This window comes from Hibiscus syriacus, unplaced genomic scaffold (genome assembly GCF_006381635.1).
Source record: "Hibiscus syriacus cultivar Baekdansim isolate YM2019G1 unplaced genomic scaffold, ASM638163v2 tig00112159_pilon, whole genome shotgun sequence".
Lineage (NCBI taxonomy): Eukaryota > Viridiplantae > Streptophyta > Magnoliopsida > Malvales > Malvaceae > Hibiscus > Hibiscus syriacus.
In genome coordinates this window covers 1,102,212-1,121,412 of record NW_024063263.1, presented here as the reverse complement: position 1 = coordinate 1,121,412, position 19,201 = coordinate 1,102,212, and the positions used below count along the sequence as shown (strand labels likewise).

Genomic DNA, 19,201 nt, shown 5'->3' with positions numbered 1-19,201 from the left:
TGTATGGTTATTTGTGTAGTTTATCCAAATAACTAATTAGAATCCCAAATTACCCAAACAGAAAAGTGCAAAAATACCCTAAAATTGTCTTAAAATTCCAACTCCAAATAAAACCCATCACTCTCGTCGCAGTTGCTGCCGTTCCTCAGCTGTATATCGTCATTCCTTCGTTTTTGCCACGGCGCCGCCGACGCCGCCGGTCTCTAGAATCTGCACAGAAAAACATATAACGAAGGCGAAAGATACGGTATTTTCTTCCTCTTTTTAAAACTGCTCCGAAAACCCAAGCTTTGCTCTCATTCACCTAGGTATGTATAAATTCTAACTCTTTTTTTTATCCATTTTATTTATCTCTTATTTGAGTATAGTTTCGTTTAGCTGATCATAAGCTGTATCTCAATGGTGAAAGTAAATTATTTAGCTTTTTATTGTTTGAATGTTTAATTAATATTTGAATGTTAGTATCTGATGTTTGAATTGTAGTTTTTTTCTTTCTAAAATGGCTTATGATAATTTGTTAACTATAAATTTAGTAAAGAAATATGTAATAATACAATAGGTCAATTTATCAGGTAGTGATTTAGGGTCTTTCATCCTGCACCTTATTGGCAAAACCCTGTTAACCAGAACCCAAGACATACTTCAGTTAGTTCATGCAATTAGTCTTAAGAGATTGCATCCTGCATATTTGGTGTTTGAATCCCTGGAAATAAATACTAGTCCTTGATTAGGTGTCGATTTTTCAGCTGATTCGAAGATGCCACGAAAACCTTCCGGACATCGGTTGTTACCAGTTCGGCCTTTGACTTTCTCACCGTTTGCTCGTTCTGTTGCTCGAGTTGCCACTGCTTACATGGTTAAACATCACGTGCGTGATGCCATGCAGCATTCTGCAGGTTTTTTAGCTGGATTTTTTTATTCTGTTGTGTTTAAAGTGATTAACTGTTGCTTTTGTGTTGCTGTTATCTGCTTGACTTCTATTAGTATTTTGGAGTTCACATTCTTATTGTTTTCTGGCCTGAACTTTAGGTGATGAATTTAAGAAGTTGAAAAAGGTAGACAGACAATCCGAGTCATCTGAGGATGAAGAATTTGATGTAAGTACTTAATTACGTGAACATTTTTTATACTGTGAGATTTATGCAAAGAAGGTTTGAGTTAATTTTTACCTTTCCTTTCTCCTTCTATCCTTGAAAGGGAGTTGTTGAAGCAGATTTTGCCTTCTTTGATCCAAAACCAGAAGACTTCCATGGTGTGAAAACGTTGCTGCAATCCTACCATGATAACAAGGAATGGGATTTGAGCGGCTTTGTAGACTTGATATTGGGACAAACCACTGTTGGAACTGTTGTTAAATTAGAGGATGATGAAGACAAAGGAGTTTTTTCTATAATTACTGCCCTTAATTTGGGGAGATATAAGGTAAGAAAGTTATTCTTACATGGTTGCAGATGCAGTGACTAGCTTGCTTATTGTTAAATTAATCTCTGGAATTTTAGGATGTGAGCTTTAAGCTTTTGATTAACTTGTTGAACTTCCCCGTTAGCTGAATTAGTTGCCTTGACTGACACTAACTTTAAATTGACTTACTGAAAAGTAATCCTTACCGTTGATCTGCTAAATTATGCCATTCTGTTTTTTCCATCTTTGGAAATTGAATTGATTAAATCGTCTCCTTGTACTTGATTGTATAGAATCTGAGCTCAAATCCATAGAGAGAATGATATGTCAAGTTAAATGACTAATATTATATGACAAGATTAGGTAGTATGCAACCATATCGGCCCAAATTCTCATTTTTCACTAAGTACTAGTGTCTGACACTTGTGTTCACATATATGATAATATGATTCTCCAAGGACCCTCCAAATCTTGGGGAAAAAATAAACATAACAAATAGGGACATACTGTTGCCAACACTCACACCTGAGTCTAAGTGACAGAAGTATACAAAACTTTTTAAAAGAATCTTTCTTGCTATTGAATGATTTATATGAATAGAGTATGAGAGTTCCCCGAACCTGAAGCCAAGTTGTTGATGACATCAAGTTTTATTTATGGTTAATGCTTTATCTAAATCTCTCTTATACTTTCTCAAACCGTGGGTGCTTGATAAATTTTATCTGTTGAGGTGCTATTTCTTATGCGAACATGCGAATCTCTTATACACCAAATGGGGTAGCTAACATTTTGCGATTGTTGTTATCTAGGATCACAAATGTATTTCAGAGCTCAAGGAGTTCCTTCTTAAATTATGCCTGGAGAAAGATAAAATAGGAAACTTGAGATCACTTTTGGGAGATAAAGCACAGGATGTGGGTCTCTTGGTTTCCCAACGTGTCGTGAATCTTCCTCCTGAACTCTTGCCCCATCTTTATGATGCATTGTTTGATGAAATCTTGTGGGCTACAGAAGATGAGGTTTGATGTTGATTAATATTTCAAGTATCTTCAAAACCACTTATAGGTAGTAGTTAACTTATATCTTATTGTTTCACTTTTTGAAGCCCACGGAGGAGTTGCGTAATTCCTTCCGGTTCAAATTTTACATTGTAGTAAGCAAAATTTACAAGGTATAAGATCGTCCTTCTGCTGATTTTATTTTTCATACGAGCATTTTGATTATTCTTCCCCTGACCTGGAGGCGAATCTACAGCACAAGAATGCAAATCAGAAAAGGACTTCAAGCACCGACAAAGATGATGCTTTCATATATATTAAGCCAGAAGAAGAGATTTTACATAAGGTATCAAATCATCGAGGCATGTACTGCACAATGTTTTATGTGTCGATTGACCGACATAAGACTGGCTTGCTTCCGTTTTTACTTTCTAATGATTTCCTTCTAAAACACATTTCAGCTGAGCATGTGGTCCTTCCTTTTTCCTTTGCAAACTCAGCAGGTCGTAGCTCACGAGGTTAGTAGGATTCAACATCAAATTTATTATCATCAATCCATTTTAGTTCATCTCTAAAACTGTCTTGATCAATGCTGTAATTATACTGTCAATCTTTGTTGCAGCTAAAAGATTACCAGCTAAATGGGATTGTCATGGCTGTCAAAGCGGAAGGCATTTCCTCATTCCGACAGCAATTGCGTACTTTGATAAGCGAGTCCTGAATCTCGTAGAAGGAATGCAAAAATTTTGATACTGTGGCTACTACTTTTTGTTTTTGTTGAACTTGGAAGATTCTGCACAAGTTTGGTCCTAGTAAAATGTTCAAGATGCAGTCTGGTAATGGCCGGTGATATTCTTGTACCACTTGCGTTGAGGTGAGACTCCAATTTTGTACGTTTAGCCAACACACTGGCCTGATTTTGGTGACATTTTTTGTTGGAATGAAATTGTTGTGTTATTCCAAATATTCATGTTTCTTGAAATATGGGGGAATTAACATCAGGGATGAAGTCAGAAACTATTTTTGGAGGGACCGGAATATAATTTTATTATTTCATTAACTTATATCTTTATAATTTTTAAGGGGTTAAATTGATTTTTTTTATTTAGGGGACCAAAATATAATTTTACCATTGCATTAACTTAAATTTTGCTTGTGTCAGGAGTTGAGAATTTAGGTTCAGGACCCATACAAGCTCAGGTGCTTATTGAATTTCAAGCAAAGCATCAAAATCAAAAGGTCTTCTAAAGTCAACTGCCCTCCAAAAAGTTCACCTTAGAGAGGTTCAATTTATCAAATAGGTAAGGGGACAAAAGATCCCCTGCCTGACCCCCTTATACCCTCTAAAGGAGCCCATCAAACTGCCATTCAAAGAGACAGTACTTTGAAGTAGTAACACAAATCCTTATCCAACCACAAAAGACATTAGGGAGCCCTACAACCTCCAGAACAGTCAATAAGAATTCTCAATTGACCGAGTCAAAGGTCTATTGAAGGTCAATTTAAATGGCACACATAGGAGAGACCCTTCCTAGCATAGCCTTAACTATCTCCTACAAGCAAAGTGTTATCAACTATATAACACCCATAGCTTGTATACATATCAAAATACGAGATAAAGATATCACATTAACTTAACAAACATTCACTGAACATAAATGCTTGAAATTTTGTTTCGTTTTAAAATATTTCTATTCTAACTTTAAAATTATTTCCTTAAAAACATATAATTATAAATTAATAGTTTGTCGTAGAAAATAAATTCATTTTTCAAGCAGAGATTAAATAGTTTAGTGTATTTTTAATAAATCATTTGGAACTGCTTGAATCCTGTTAACTATTCTACTCATGCATAATATTAATAACACTAGTCTAGACAATGTCATTTAATAACATAAAATATTCAACTATATATTAGTTGATTTATCGCAAGTCATCCTCGATCATAATAATTAAATAAATAAATTGTACTCACATTTGCCTAACTGTCAAACTTTTATATGTCAATTCTTTACTAGAGTGCTTTTTCTTTTCCTTTTGGATTGCTCGGATTGCTAGGCTTATCGTAATCTGATAACGTCATATAATAACATAAAATATTCAACTATATATTAGTATCGAACCAACATAATATAAATTTAATATAATAAAAGTCTATAAAAAAAATTGATATCAAGCTAAATCATTTTTTATCATTCATCCTTCAACTTTTACTAATCTCATAATCAAGCCACTATTTATGAATTCTTTCTAGAATTTACCTTAACTTTTTCCATTAAATTCATAAGATTCCTTCACTATTATGATCACTTTATATCAATTTCTAAAATTTACAGAACCTTAATAAAATGATCAAATCAACACTTTAACATTCAAAAACCTACACTTTCTTCCTAAAACTTTCTTAGGCTTTTCGAATTAACCACCATCCTTCATAAACTTACAATTTAATCCCAACACAATAATTAAACTAAAATATTCCAGAATTGTTCTAATTTACCCAAATGACACTTTCATATTTAAAAACTTGCAATCAAGTCCTTATATTTCTAGGACCCTTCGAATTCCACCCCAAATTTTACCAAATTTGAATTTTGGTTCCATACACTTTCCAACTTAAATTTCCAGCATTTCAATGTTAAAATTTAACATTGAACACCCCACTTACCAAATTCTTGCAATAATATCCTACAATTCTCAAAACTTGTAAAATAGCCCTTTTTCTAATTCAGGTATACAAATTGATCCAACTTGTAAATTATTGATATAAAAAACTTAAATTAGTATGTTTAAGTTTAAGCCCTAAATTATTGATATGTTTAAGTTTTAACTTAGTTGATATGATTGTTATTAGACTCATATTATAAATTAGTATTTAAAATATATCATTTTTCATTAAGCACTTAAAATATTTTTTGTTTAAAATAAGTAATTAAAGTTATTACTTAGCAAAATAGGTACTTAAAATATTAAATATTTTTTATCTAAATTTTTAAAAAGGATATGCTATTAATTAAAGAATAATTTAGGTACTTAAATGAAAAAGATAATATACTTTAGGTATTTATTTTGATAAAAATTACTTTAAGTACTTATGTTGTGCAAAATAATAATTTTAGATACTTACTAAAAATACTTTTAAGTGTTTAAATAAAAATGATATTCTTTATACATATATTTATAATATAAATTTTGTTATTAATATTGACGTGAATTCAAGTATGTTTATTTAAAGATTAAAAATTTAAAGTAAATTTTAAATCATGAATTAAATATAAAAAAAGTAAATTTATTTATATAAATTATTCAGATCGAGTTTAAATAAATTAAGAATATTTAATTATTTTTAACATAAGTAACCTAAAAAGTTTTGGTGACTATTTATACCGTGTATCTTTTAAAAAACATAATATGACTACTTTCGTTTTTATTTAATTAAGATGTAGTCATCAAGTTAACTACTGTTAAATCATTAACGATTTGCTGAGTTGACACGGTAATTAAGATATAGTCACTTTTAAAAAAAATTAAACATATATATTGTTTTTCTTAAATCAGTGAGAAAAAGTATAATTGACCCAATCTACATGAAAATGATGCATATTCTATTTTATTTAATTATCGTGTCAACTCAGCAAATTGTTAATGATCTAACGGTTGTTAACTTGATGACTACATCTTAATTAAATAAAAACGAAAGTAATCGTATTATGTTTTTTAAAAGATACACAGTATAAATAATCATCAAAACTTTTTAGGTTACTTATGTTTTAGTGAAGCCATTGTTAACATGTGTTGAAAACTGAAGTTACAAACGTGAGCTTCAATGATTGATGCACAAATTCACATGCAAACCTCATCTCCATTTGGAATAATTATGCGATGCGGCGCCTTAACATACGGCTAAAATAAGGTGTTATCAGTTTTGTTATTATTTTAAATAATAAAATTGGTAAAAAATTGACCGAAAATATCATTACTTTGACCGGTTATAATTATCTGTAAAAGTAAACGCGGTAAAAAAATTCGGTCAAAAAATGATGTTTTCGGTAAAGCACTACCTAAAACATCATTTTTTGACCGGTTTTTTTTATCGTGTTTACCTATAAAGGTAATTAAAACCGGTCAAAATAATGATGTTTTCGGTCATTTTTTACCGGTTTTGTTATTTAAAATAATAATAAAAAACCGGTAGCGCCTTATTTTAGCCGTATACTAAAGCGCCGCACGTGAGCGTTTCCCCTCCATTTGACCTAATTTTATTATTACTTATTTATACTTTTTTTACCGTGGTGATCATATCTTAATTAAATAAAAATAAAAGTGACTATGTATTAAATTTTTTGAAATCGGTAAGGAAAAGTGAACATAACATAAACACAAGTGATTAATTATGTAGTTAACCCTTTTTAATATATAAACGTTTCTTTCATTGCTCCTTCACTTACCATCTCTCAAATCTTTTCTTTTAAATTTCTTTGCTTGTTTCCTTTTTCTTTGCTTCTCTAGACTCCAACACACGCTCACTCAATTCTACTTCAAAGCACAACGATTGTTTTCTCAATCCAAATTGGGATTATTCAATGGATCAAAGTGATCCCTGCGAGTCATCGTTGAGTTCCATGGTGTCTTCTCCAGCAACATCCAATGCTACAACTCCATTGAATTCAATCCCGAAGCTCAATGTTTCATTGATGGATTCACATATCATAAAAAACTTGAATCTCCCATGCCCTGGATTTGTTGAGAGGGCTGCTAGATATTCGAGTTTCGGTGGTTTAAATTCTTCACTTGGATCTCGAGTAAAATTCCCAGATTCACTTGAGAAGATCCAAAACAATGGCAATGCCAGGAAAAGGAAATCGATTCATTGGGGAAAAGCGAAAGAAACTCCATCTATGGTGGCTGCTGCTGATGCCAAGGTAATGCTGTGATTCAGTTCTGTAAATTACTAGGATGTTGCTTGATTTATCAAATTCTTATAGCCCCGGAATTTCAGATTGTAGCTGAAAACGATGACTCGAATTCAAAAAGAAGCAAGCAAGATCGAGCTGATGAAGAACACAATGGCGATGGCGAAACAGAAAACGATGCCAATCGAAAGCAGAATAAGGAGAATTCAAAGGTAGCAGAGGCACCAAAGGACTATGTCCATGTCAGGGCAAGAAGGGGTCAAGCAACTGATAGTCATAGTCTTGCTGAAAGAGTATGAAACCCTCGAATCAATTATCTGTATTCATCCATTGCCTCGATTCAACCGGTTGAACAGAAAATTGATTAGCTGATTCGAATGAAAATCGATAGTAATTAAGCTTATACTCGTCATTCTCACCGTATATTATAAATTTGTAACATGTATTTTTCAGGTTAGAAGAGAAAATAAGTCAAAGGATGAAGTTTCTTCAAGATCTTGTTCCAGGCTGCAACAAGGTAATATATGTGTCCGACGTCGATAGGTCACGTATAATGTCCGGATTTGTTTCGAACATAGCGGTCGATTCATTTAGAAAATTGTGAGAATTCAAATATGACAACTACAATGACTGTAGGTTTACTAAATTCGGGTCAAATTTTTGTTGCAGGTGAACGGTAAAGCAGTTATGCTTGATGAAATTATTAACTATGTGCAGTCGTTGCGGCGTCAAGTCGAGGTAAACCGGAAGCTCCGACCGTCTCTGATTTCGTTTTTCGGTTTTGGTTGCATAGTAATACTTTCATGCTATGTTCTGCAGTTTCTGTCTATGAAGTTGGCTACTGTGAATCCAGGACTGGATATGAACATGAAAGCTCTTCTACCAAAGGATGTAAGTTGAACTCAGAGATATTGTTAATTTTTAATGGCAAGTCATCCGAATTTTCAAGAGAAAATATTGCATCCGTTGCATTTTGCAGATGTTCGAATCTAACAGATCTTTACCACAGACGTTTTGCTCGACCGATTCTTCCGCACCTCCATTTCGTTTTGGGTATCAGCACCTGCAAGGGTTGCCTATGCACGATGGCGTAACTGATAATGCAGATGCAGAGACTTGGTTCTCACGGAATCTGCTGATTTCGGCATTGCAAAGAGATCGAGGTCCAATCGATGATCTTACTAATGCTAGCCCTCAGGTAAACAAATGGAATCGGCTGTTTAGTTAGTGTTTTAATTCCCATTTCAAGTTTTTGAAGACCATAATTTGTGTTCAGGTTGGATCATTTTGGGAGGATGATGATCTACATAGCGTTGTTCAAATGGGACTTGGCCAAAATCAGTCACAGAACTATCAAGGTAAGCCACAACTCTGTTATTCGAACTACTCGTACTTAGGGTGTGAATGTCGGATAGGAATATATTTTCGAAACGAAATGTTTAATCCGATTTTCGATCCGATGCAGGTTCAACCAAGGTGAAAATTGAGATGTAATTTACAATTAGACAACACTTTTCCTAGTCCATTTTCAGAACCTCCATGAGAGTTGAGAACACAAGAGGCCTTTGTACATAGAGGAATTATATATCTATTTGGTCGACATCTTTTTTCATATATTAAAAAGATTGTATTTTCAAAATCATGTTGGAATATGTACGAGACACGAATGCTTAAGAAAACTCATATGAAAAAGATTGTATTTTTCATAGAGGAATTATACATTTCTGATGCTAAAACTCGGAACCTTAGGAAATAACAACAATTCATCTACCAACAAGGTCGATTGATTCGTGCGGCTTCTTCATTTATTAAATTCATCAAACAAAATCAGTCCGAGTAATTAGATAACTGACTGATCGTACCGAATCAACCGGACCAACCTGAGTCGTCGGATAATTGGTTGAAACTGACGGTTAGGCTGTTAGCTAGCCTTGTTTGTCGCTCGCCTACTCAACTCATTTCACCCGCTTATTTGCGTCTCATCAATCGTTGCTCACCGCTCACCTGTATATAAATCATGATCATTATCAATCAAAATGTACAAAGAAATCAAAATTAACAATGGCGAAGGCAGAGTTAACAATCCTCGCACTGTCGATGTTCGCAATGTTATTTTCGGTGGCTAATGGACAAGCAGCGGGAGGCATAACGGCGCTCGACCCGAAGACGAACAAAGAGGCGGAAGAACTAGGGAGGTTCGCGGTGGGAGAGCACAACAAGAAGGGTAATCAGGTGGAGTTTGTGCAGGTGGTGCAAGCCGCCCAACAGGGGACCAAATACTTTCTCAGGATCGAAGGTTTGGACAAGGGGCAGAAGAAGAAGTTTTCCAGTGTGGTTCAGGTTCAATCTGGAAAGAAGGAGATGCTTAACTTCAATTAATTAATAACATCATCATTTGGATTTTATTATATATATGGATCCATGTATCTTTATTAGACGTATTGCAATAAGATCAAAATCGTCATACATCGAATGTATATTTGATTAAACTACACGGGTGATCACTAAACTGATCAAAAATAACTTTGATATGTGTCACATTCTAATTGAAATAAACAAAATACTAACATTACTAACAACACACAGTAGTAAAATAGAACAGAAAGAGCCCGATCCCAAGTTTACCACCAAGATTTGAACAAGTCTCTTCTATGCATACCTTCAATTGCAAACGGAGTGGATAAGCGATAGGGGATGGGCATGGGTCGGGTTGGGTTAGATTTTTTGTCCACCCGACCCAATCCGAGATCCGACTCGATTCGATCAAAACAAGATTTCACCCGACCCGAATCCGATCCGATATAATAAAAAATATTATTTTTATTCAATAAAAAAATAATATTTTTATTCAATAAAAACAGTAACTTAATTGAAAAAATAATATATAGAGGTGTATTATTGTAATTATTTCTAAATATATAAAGTAAAATTATATATTTTTTTGGGTCGGGTCGGGTCAGATATTTTTATCCTAAACACGAATCCGACTCGACCCGATATCACATTTAAAAAACCCGACCCGATTATTGAGAACTCAATATAAGATCGACTTTCGGGCAATTCCACTGTTCATCCCGGTTAACTATCATTTTTTCACTCGAAGTTTTAACCATGTTAATTATCGTAGCTTTGTATTGAAAATTGTGTCAACTTTGTTCGATTTCCTTTTGAAAATCATCTCATTCCGTGCGATCCAGATACTCCACAAGGCTCCTGAAAACATTATATATCATGATTTTGATATAACATAAGTATATATTTATGTTGCGGAAGACGGCCATCGGATATAGTAAAATAGCAACTAATAATTTAAAAAAATAAAAATGAAGATAAAAGAGACACAAAATTTACGTGGAAAACCCCTAAATAATATAGGGTAAAAACCACGGGCAACGGTAGAAGAATTTCACTATGAGAAAATAGGAATTACAACTTCTCTCGATCTACCAAGGAGAAAACAATGATAATTCTCTCTTGATAAAAAGGAGAAAACAACTCTCAAGAAACTCTCTAAATTCTCTCTAGTATTAGAAGAAAGCTAGAATGCTTTGGGATGATTTTGAAGCTAAATGAGTTAGGATATTTATAGTTGAAGCTTAAGGACCAATTTGTAAATACCCTAAACTTTAGTGATTAAAGTTTGTAATTTGCCCTTTCTAAATGTCAACAAAAATCCAACAAATTTTCGGTGCGTTAAATTTGTGCACTTTCTGTGCATTTATGCACCACCCATATTTGACTTTTCAACAATCCCATACTTGAAGATTTGATTGGAACAATCATATCTTCTCACCATTCTTTTTACCTTGTACCTTCATGTTGCTTATGTTTCTAACAGGCCACAAGAGGATCGATACCACGTAAATTTATCAGTGTTGATCACATTCGTCATGAAATCTGCTATGTTGTCTTTGATATGGATCTTCTGCATATCTACCGTCTCTTCTTCCACCTTTTCACGAATGAAATGGTACTGAACTCGTATGTGCTTTGTCCTTGAATGAAATACTAGATTCCTTGCTAGATGCAAGGCGCTTTGACTGTCACAAAACAAAGAGACATACTCTTGATTGTGCCCAAGCTCCTCTAATAACATCTTCAACCAAATTGCTTCTTTATTGGCTTGTGTAGTTGCTAAATATTCTGCTTCTGTTGTTGACGTAGCCACAACTGACTGCAATTTTGAAACCCATCTTACAACTCCACCAGCAATTTTGAACACATATCCTATCGTAAATTTGCTTTTATCCAAATCCCATGCATAGTCAGAATCTACATACCCATTGATTAGTAAGTTTGATCCTCCGTAACATAATGCAATATTTGAGGTCACTTTGATGTATCTCAGGATCCTCTTTAATGTATTCCAATGCTCTTTGCCTGGATTCTCCATGTACCGACTAACCACTCCCATTGTTTGTGCAATGTCTAGTCTTGTGCATATCATAGTGAACATTAAACTTCCCACTGCTGATGCATACGGTACTCGAGACATCTCCATTATCTCTTCTTCACTGCTAGGACTCATACTGGAGGATAATTTGAAGTTAATAGGAAGAGGGGTAGAAATTGACTTACAATCTTGCATGTTGAATCTTGACAAGATCTTCTTCAAATAATTCTTTTGTGAAAGCCAAATCTTCCTATTACTTCTGTCTCGGTGAATTTGCATCCCTAGAATCTTGTTTGTTGATTCCAAGTCCTTCATTTCAAATTTCATATCCAGTTGTGCCTTCAATACTTCAATATGATCTTTGTTGGGTCCTGCAACCAACATGTCATCCACATACAACAACAATATAACAAAATTATTATCACCAGACCTCTTGAAATAAGCACAAGGGTCTGCATTAAGTCTGTTGTATCCAAGGCACATAATTAAATAATCAAATCTCTTATACCAACACCTCGGCGCCTGCTTTAGATCATACAGAGATTTGTTTAACCTGCAAACCAAGTTATTCTTTTCTTTTTCTTCAAAACCTTCAGGCTGGAGCATATAAATCTCTTCTTCAAGATTTCCATGAAGAAAAACTGTTTTAACATCTAGCTGCTCTAGATGTAAGTTCAATGTAGCACACATTGTCAAAACTACTCGAACTGTTGTTAGTCGAACCACAGGAGAAAAGATTTCATTGAAATCAATACTTTCTTTTTGAGCATATCATTTGACCACCAGTCTTGCACGATACCTCTCCACTTGATCGTCACCATTTCGCTTGATTTTGAAGACCCATTTGTTACCAATTGACTTCCTTCCTTGTGGTAGTGGCACAAGGTCCCATGTATTATTTTTATGAAGGGCTTTAATTTCTTCTTGCATCTCCATCATCCACAGTGAAGCATCTGAGCTGTTTATTGCCTCCTGGTATGTTGATGGCTCACCGTCCTCTGTTAAAAGGCAGTATGCAATATTTCCTTCTATAACATAATCTGAGTGCCAATTGGGACGTATTCTCACATGATCTGATTGACGAGTTATTAGAGCTTCAGAACTCTCTAGTTATTGTTCATCATGTGCTGGTTCTGCTTCAGAAGAATTTCCTTGTTCAAACTCCTTGTCCACATGTATTTGTGTAGTCTCTAACTTTTCAGCGCTATCATCGTTTTCTTTTCTTTGTAGTTTATCTTCTACAAAGATAACATCCCTGCTAATGATCACTTTGTGGGCAGTGGGATCCCACAAGCGATACCCCTTTTCACCATCAGCATACCCCAAGAATTTGCATTTCCTGAATTTTGGATCCAACTTTGAAATTTCTTGGGAGTTGTACATCACGTACACAACACTTCCAAATACATGGAGGTTTGAATAATCAATTGGTTTACCAATCCACATCTCCATTGGTGTCTTCAGTTGCAGTTGATGGAGCTCGATTCACCAAATAATAGGCGGTATTGACTGCTTCTGCCCAGAATGATTTTTCTAGGCCTGCATCCCTCAACATTGCTCTTGTTCTTTCTAACAAGGTTCTGTTCATCCGCTCTGCCACTCCATTTTGTTGAGGAGTGTTCGCCACTGTGAATTGTCTTTTGATGCATTCTTTCCTGCAAAAGTCATCAAATTCTTCGCTTATGTATTCTCCTCCATTATCTGTTCTGAAACACTTGATCTTATTTCCAGAATCAAGTTCCACCCGCGCTTTGAAGTTTTTGAAAGTTGAAAACACATCTGACTTATTCTTAATAGGGTATACCCAACATCTCCTGGAGTAGTCATCAATAAATGAGACAAAGTACTTTGCTCCGCCTAGGGATGTAACTGGTACTTGCCATATGTCAGAGTGAACCAATTCTAGAACACTTTTGCCTCTGGAATTTGATGTGTTGAATTTCAACCGGTGCTGCTTACTTGTTATGCAATGCTCACACAAAATAAGTGATACCTTTGTTAAGCCCGTAAGTAGCTTTTGCTCCACAAGGACTTTCATTCCTTGTTTTGACATGTGTCCAAGTTTCTGATGCCATAGCATTGCAGAATCTAAACTACATGAGGCAACAGAGGCTTCTGCTTCTAGCAAAGTCTCTCTCTTCAACATGTACAAGTTTGCTGCTATCTTTTCGCCTTTTAGCACCACAAGCGCTCCACGAAACACCTTCATGATTCCTTTACGTGTTTCAATCTTGCTTGCATTATTATCCAACAATCCATAGGATAATAAATTTTTCTTCAGGCCTTTCACGTGCCGCACATCTCGAACAACTTTAATTGTTCTATCATACATCTTCAATTTGATAGTTCCTACGCCAACGATCTCTAAGGCATGATCATTGCAACTATACACAGATCCTCCTGAGACAGGTTCATAATGATGGAACCATTTTCTTCTTGAGGTCATGTGATATGTTGCTCCTGAATCAATGAGCCATATATCTGCAAATCTTTTTCTGTCTTCCATGGTGGTTGACGCTTCATAGCATAGAGCATCTCCATCATCTGAAGTGTTTGCAGTATTGCCTTGTGGATTGGAGTTTTTATTTAGACTCCAACAATCCTTCTTCAAGTGACCATTCTTTCCACAGTTGTAGCACTTTAAATTCTTCTTGCTCCTCAACTTCGATCTATCATGTTTGTCACTGCTGCTTTGGCCACGTTCTGTTGATCTCTCTCTCGTCGTTATCAACGCTTGTGCTTGTTGCAGATTTACTTGTCTGTCTTCCTTGTTCTTGTGCCGATTTTCTTCTTGTAGAATAGCAGCTGCAACGTCATCAAAGACTAGACTGGTGACATTACTGTTTTTCAAGTTGATGATGAGTTGATCATACGAATCCAGTAGACTTTGAAGTAGAAGTTCAACACGTTCTTGTTCTCCTATTGTACATCTTAAAGATGTAAGCTGAGAAAATAAAGTGTTCAGTGTGTTTAAGTGCTCCATCACTGAAGTAGATTCTGGCATACGGAGAGTGTACAATTTCCTCTTAAGGAAAATTTTATTGTGCAACGATGTGGCCTCGTACAGTTTGGTGAGATAATCTCATATCTCCTTAGTTTTCTTTCTTCTCCTCGATGCTTGACAATACTTTATCTGCTAATGCTAGATGAAAGTTTTTCATAGCATTCCCTTCCATTTTGATCCATTTGTTGTCATTTGTGAAATCTACAGGCCTTTCACTGATAGCTACTAGACAATCGTCCTTCTCAGGATGGCTTTCATCTTTTAATTTTCACAATGAGAAATTTCTCCCATTGAATTTTTCAATATCAAATTTCATTGTCATAACTTCTATTGCGGATAGCTCTCACAATTTCACTATCGTGAATAGTTCTCTGGAACCTTCAAAGAATGGGTAATATCTTCTTACTTTCTTATATTGGAGGATCCACCTTTTGGTGGTAACCACAAAGACAATAACCATATATTACACACTCAAATCTGGCTCTGATGCTAATTGTTGCAGAAGACGGCTATCGGATAGAGCAAAATCGAAACTAATAATTTGAGAAAATAAAAAAGAAGATAAAATAGACACAAAATTTACGTGGAAAACCCTTAAATAATATAGGGTAAAAACCACTGGCAATGGTAGAAGAATTTCACTATGAGAAAATAAGAATTACAACTTCTCTCGATCTACCAAGGATAAAACAATGATAATTCTCTCTTGATAATAAGGAGAAAACAACTCTCAAGAAACTCTCTAAATTCTCTCTAGTATTGGAAGAAAGCTAGAATACTTTGGGATGGTTTTGAAGCTAAATGAGCTAGGGTATTTATAATTGAAGCTTAAGGACCAATTTATAAATACCCTAAACTTTAGTGACTAAAGTTTGTAATTTGCCCTTTCTAAATGTCAACAAAAAACCAACAAATTTTCGGTGCATTAAATTTGTGCACTTTCGGTGCATTTATGCACCACCCATATTTGACTTTTCAACAATTTATATATTTTAATTTTTGTGATTATTTTTTAAGTTCTTAAAATTTGTCCAACCTTCAAAAATAAGTCTTTAAAGTTCAAATTATATTAAAAATATCATTCAAACATTTTAGAACAATTTTCATAGTCATTTCTCAAAATGTCAAAAATTGTCTTTAAAAACAAGCTCTGACCAGAAGTTTCGAAACTTTGCAAGACCACAGACTTTGGAGTTTCAAAGATTCGAAACGTTCACAAGAGTTTCAAAATTTTCCCCATAGTTTCGAAACTTAATGTGCAGGTGGCCTTAATTGTATAGTTTTAATGCTTTCAATGGTTATAACTCATCTCTAACGGTCATAAATGGCTAGCAGCTCATTCCACACTACAAAAACACTCCAAGGACACTTGAAGAAGGTTACTACACCTATCCAAATTGAAAGATCAAAAGAAAAGAATATTTCATTCTTATTTTTTTATTTTCTCTTATATAGTGTATTGAGCCTTATTGAATATCTTTGTATCCATTATTTGTGAGCTTAAATCTTTGTAAACACCTACCTAGTGAGGTATTCTTGTTTAAACAAATTATCTTTTGTTGAAAAGAGGAGTGATTCTAGTTTAGCCTTGAAAAACTAGGGAATTGTAAAAGTTACTCTAAAGCCTAGAAAAAGAAAGAACAAAATAATGGATTTGTTGAAAATACATAGTGTGGAGCTAAGATAGTGGATGTAGACTTTGGTTGAGGAAGTCGAACAACTATAAATCTTGTGTCTAATTCTTATCTTTTGTTGCTTCAACACCAAAGATTTTTAAATGTCAATTCACTCTCTCTTGGCGGTTTTCGGTTGAACGATCGGGCCTAACACACGCGCTTCTTATTCTTTGTAACTTTTGTATTACGGTTTTAGGAGCCTCGAATAAAGACGTATAGTACAAAGAAGCTAAGATAATACCAAATTAATTAGGATAACCCTCCTCGCAAAAGACATAGACTTGCTATTCCAACCTGCCAGCTTGGTTCGAAATCCCTCCACTATAGGTTCCCATGTCCTTACTCTTCTTGGATCGGCCTCAATAGAAATTCCAAAATATGACAGAGGTAACCTTCTTACATTGTAACCGCAGTACTTTACAAGAAATTTTACACAAAAAACGTCCATGTTCACACCAACTAAGCAAGATTGTTTGTAGTTTATGCAGGAGATGGTTAGCTTCTATGCATCTAATCCTGAAGTGTGTCGTTCATTTTTTTTTTGGCTAGACCGGTGGTGGCACTAACAAATGATTTACATCTTTATGTTTCTTTTATTTTTTTCATTTTCAATAACTTTACTTTTATGAAGAATTTTTCTATACCTTTATAACATGTTTTCTTTTATATTTTGGCACATTTTCAATCTTTTTATCGATCGTTTGATCGTTCATTTCGTTTATTTTTTCTTAAGGTTGGATTTGACGCCATCTTGACTGATCAAGATGACACTTATTTGTTATGCTGTTAATCTTCCCTACTTTTGATTATCATATTAAATAAGGATACACAGTTACGTTTGTGGATAGTTTTCTCTCATTACTCGACTCTAATTTACAATTTACCAATGATCAGACAATAATTTGATCTTCTTTTATGCTTCCCTAAAGGCCGTCTTTCGACAACACCATAAAGATTTGAGGTTATTTATCCAGGTACCTGTTCGCGTGTTGTGAGTACTATAAATTATACGCAAATAATGTGCAAGTATACACAATCGCTCAAGTAATATAATGATGAGTGAGTATCGTCTCCACAGGGATTGGGTGAAATTACAAAAGTCTAACCAAAGCAATGCACTCTTCTATCTAAGTACAGTTAGTCTTGATATATACAAATGTCACAGCAATGTAAATGTGTATGCTGGTGGATATGTAGTGATGGTATGATGTTGTAGCAAATGGAAATGCAATAGAAATGATGGATGTTTGATGTTGAGTATGGTGAAATGTTAAGACAATGAAAAATGGTAAAAACAATAGATAAAGATAAAATGAAAAGAAAATAATCCTCACGTGACAAGCTTCTAAGAGAATGAATGGTAGGGATTGATTTACGGATGCAAAACTTATTTCTCAAGTATATTTAAGCTAACTGGTCTTTACTTACTCGACAGGGCTTTCCTAAAGTGTTCTAAAGAACCTAACAGAATAGGATGCCAAGGCATCTACTCTCACTCAATGATGTTGCTCAGCCTACCCTATTGATAAAGACACCCTTTTTAGTCGTTGAAATCCTATCCTAGCCTATTCCGAGATCTAAGGGATTAAGTTATAATATTCCTAGGAAGGTTCAAAGCCCGTTGAAAATACTATAACCCATTGCTTATGAGGATCTTATCTTGCGTTTCTTCCGAATACTTACAAGTATTTTTAGTCTAGGATTCTTCCAAATACCTAACATTCATCTAATAAATGGACATTTCTATGCCTCTTACAAGCCTAGATGGTGAAGCATTCATAAGCAAAGCAAATAAAGAACCAAAATAAACTTAAATATACCATTAAAAATAAAGTTCAAACAACCATTAAATCAACCACCACCAAATAAGTTAGTTCATGGTGGGGTTCAAAATATCCAAACACAAAGTATGAAAATATTTATTCCAACAACCCACAAATAAATATAAAATAGCAGCAAAAAGGGAAGTTGAGAAGAATCCTTCGACGCGCTACCGGAGGTCTTCTCTCGGCCACCGTGAACCACCTAGCTCGCTAGCTCCTTTCGGCTCCTAGCTCCCCACTCCTTGGAGCTTTATCAACGGAGGAATATCCCAAGGAAGAAGAAAGGAAAAGAGAATAAAAAAATGTGATTTTTTGCTACCGTATGTGTCCTCCTCCCTTTTTTCTCCTTTTTTTTCTCCTCCATGAGGTGTCATATATAATAAAAAATATCTAGGGGTAATGATGAGGTTGTTGGGTGCAAAATACCCCTCATACCCCTAGAATCACATGTTGGGTGTGAACCTTATCCTCCAAGTGGTAGTGGTCCTTTGGCAGCTCTGGCAGGCGGTTACAGCAGTCCTTCACGTGCAGAGACAGTTGTCCAGTGCCAGCTGTCCTTATGCAGAAATATTTTTTTCTTTTTCTGCGCCGGAAATGCCAAGGCATTTAATTCTACTTTAGCAACGTGTGATGCCGTGACATTACTTCCCAAAGAATCCTTTTTTCTTTCTATTCCCTGCACACCACAAACAAACTGCACCTTTCCCTCAAACAGCACAATTAAGAAATAAAATAGCACAACCACCACAAATGCACTATATGCAACTACATGATCCTAAAATGCCTAAGATGAGTTTTTAAACAAACAATAACTTAAGTGAAAAAGGCCTTAAAAGTGGCCTTTTTAGGAAATTAACACACCCCCAAACTTAAGCTATTGCTTATCCTCAAGAAATGGATAGCATTTACATAAGCAGAATGTCATGGTAATTTTCTACAGTAGGGGCGTAGGACAAAATTGAATTTCAACCCTCAGAAAAAAAATAAGCTTCA

The 19,201-nt window shown here is 34.8% G+C and overlaps 2 protein-coding genes and 1 pseudogene across 3 annotated transcripts; all 3 read left to right on the top strand.

Moving 5' to 3' along the window:
- The first annotated feature begins 117 nt into the window (after positions 1-117).
- Positions 118-3,353, top strand: LOC120175032 (protein BCCIP homolog). Of its 2 annotated transcripts, none has more exons than XM_039181736.1 (9): positions 118-247; positions 747-896; positions 1,030-1,097; positions 1,198-1,422; positions 2,211-2,420; positions 2,507-2,572; positions 2,656-2,745; positions 2,861-2,917; positions 3,022-3,353. In XM_039181736.1, exons 2-9 carry the CDS (start codon positions 758-760, stop codon positions 3,118-3,120), a joined length of 954 nt encoding a protein of 317 aa, XP_039037667.1. In that variant the 5' UTR covers positions 118-247; positions 747-757; the 3' UTR covers positions 3,121-3,353. The 2 variants fall into 2 exon arrangements, with proteins under 2 accessions (XP_039037667.1, XP_039037666.1); XM_039181735.1 differs by having other exon boundaries at positions 118-308.
- A 3,629-nt stretch (positions 3,354-6,982) lies between these two features.
- LOC120175185 lies at positions 6,983-8,900 on the top strand (annotated as a pseudogene).
- Positions 8,901-9,373: 473 nt separating this feature from the next.
- On the top strand, positions 9,374-9,691 carry LOC120175184 (cysteine proteinase inhibitor A-like). The gene has a single exon (XM_039181870.1). The coding sequence runs from the start codon at positions 9,374-9,376 to the stop codon at positions 9,689-9,691; it is 318 nt and encodes a 105-aa protein (XP_039037801.1).
- The last annotated feature ends 9,510 nt before the right edge of the window (positions 9,692-19,201 follow it).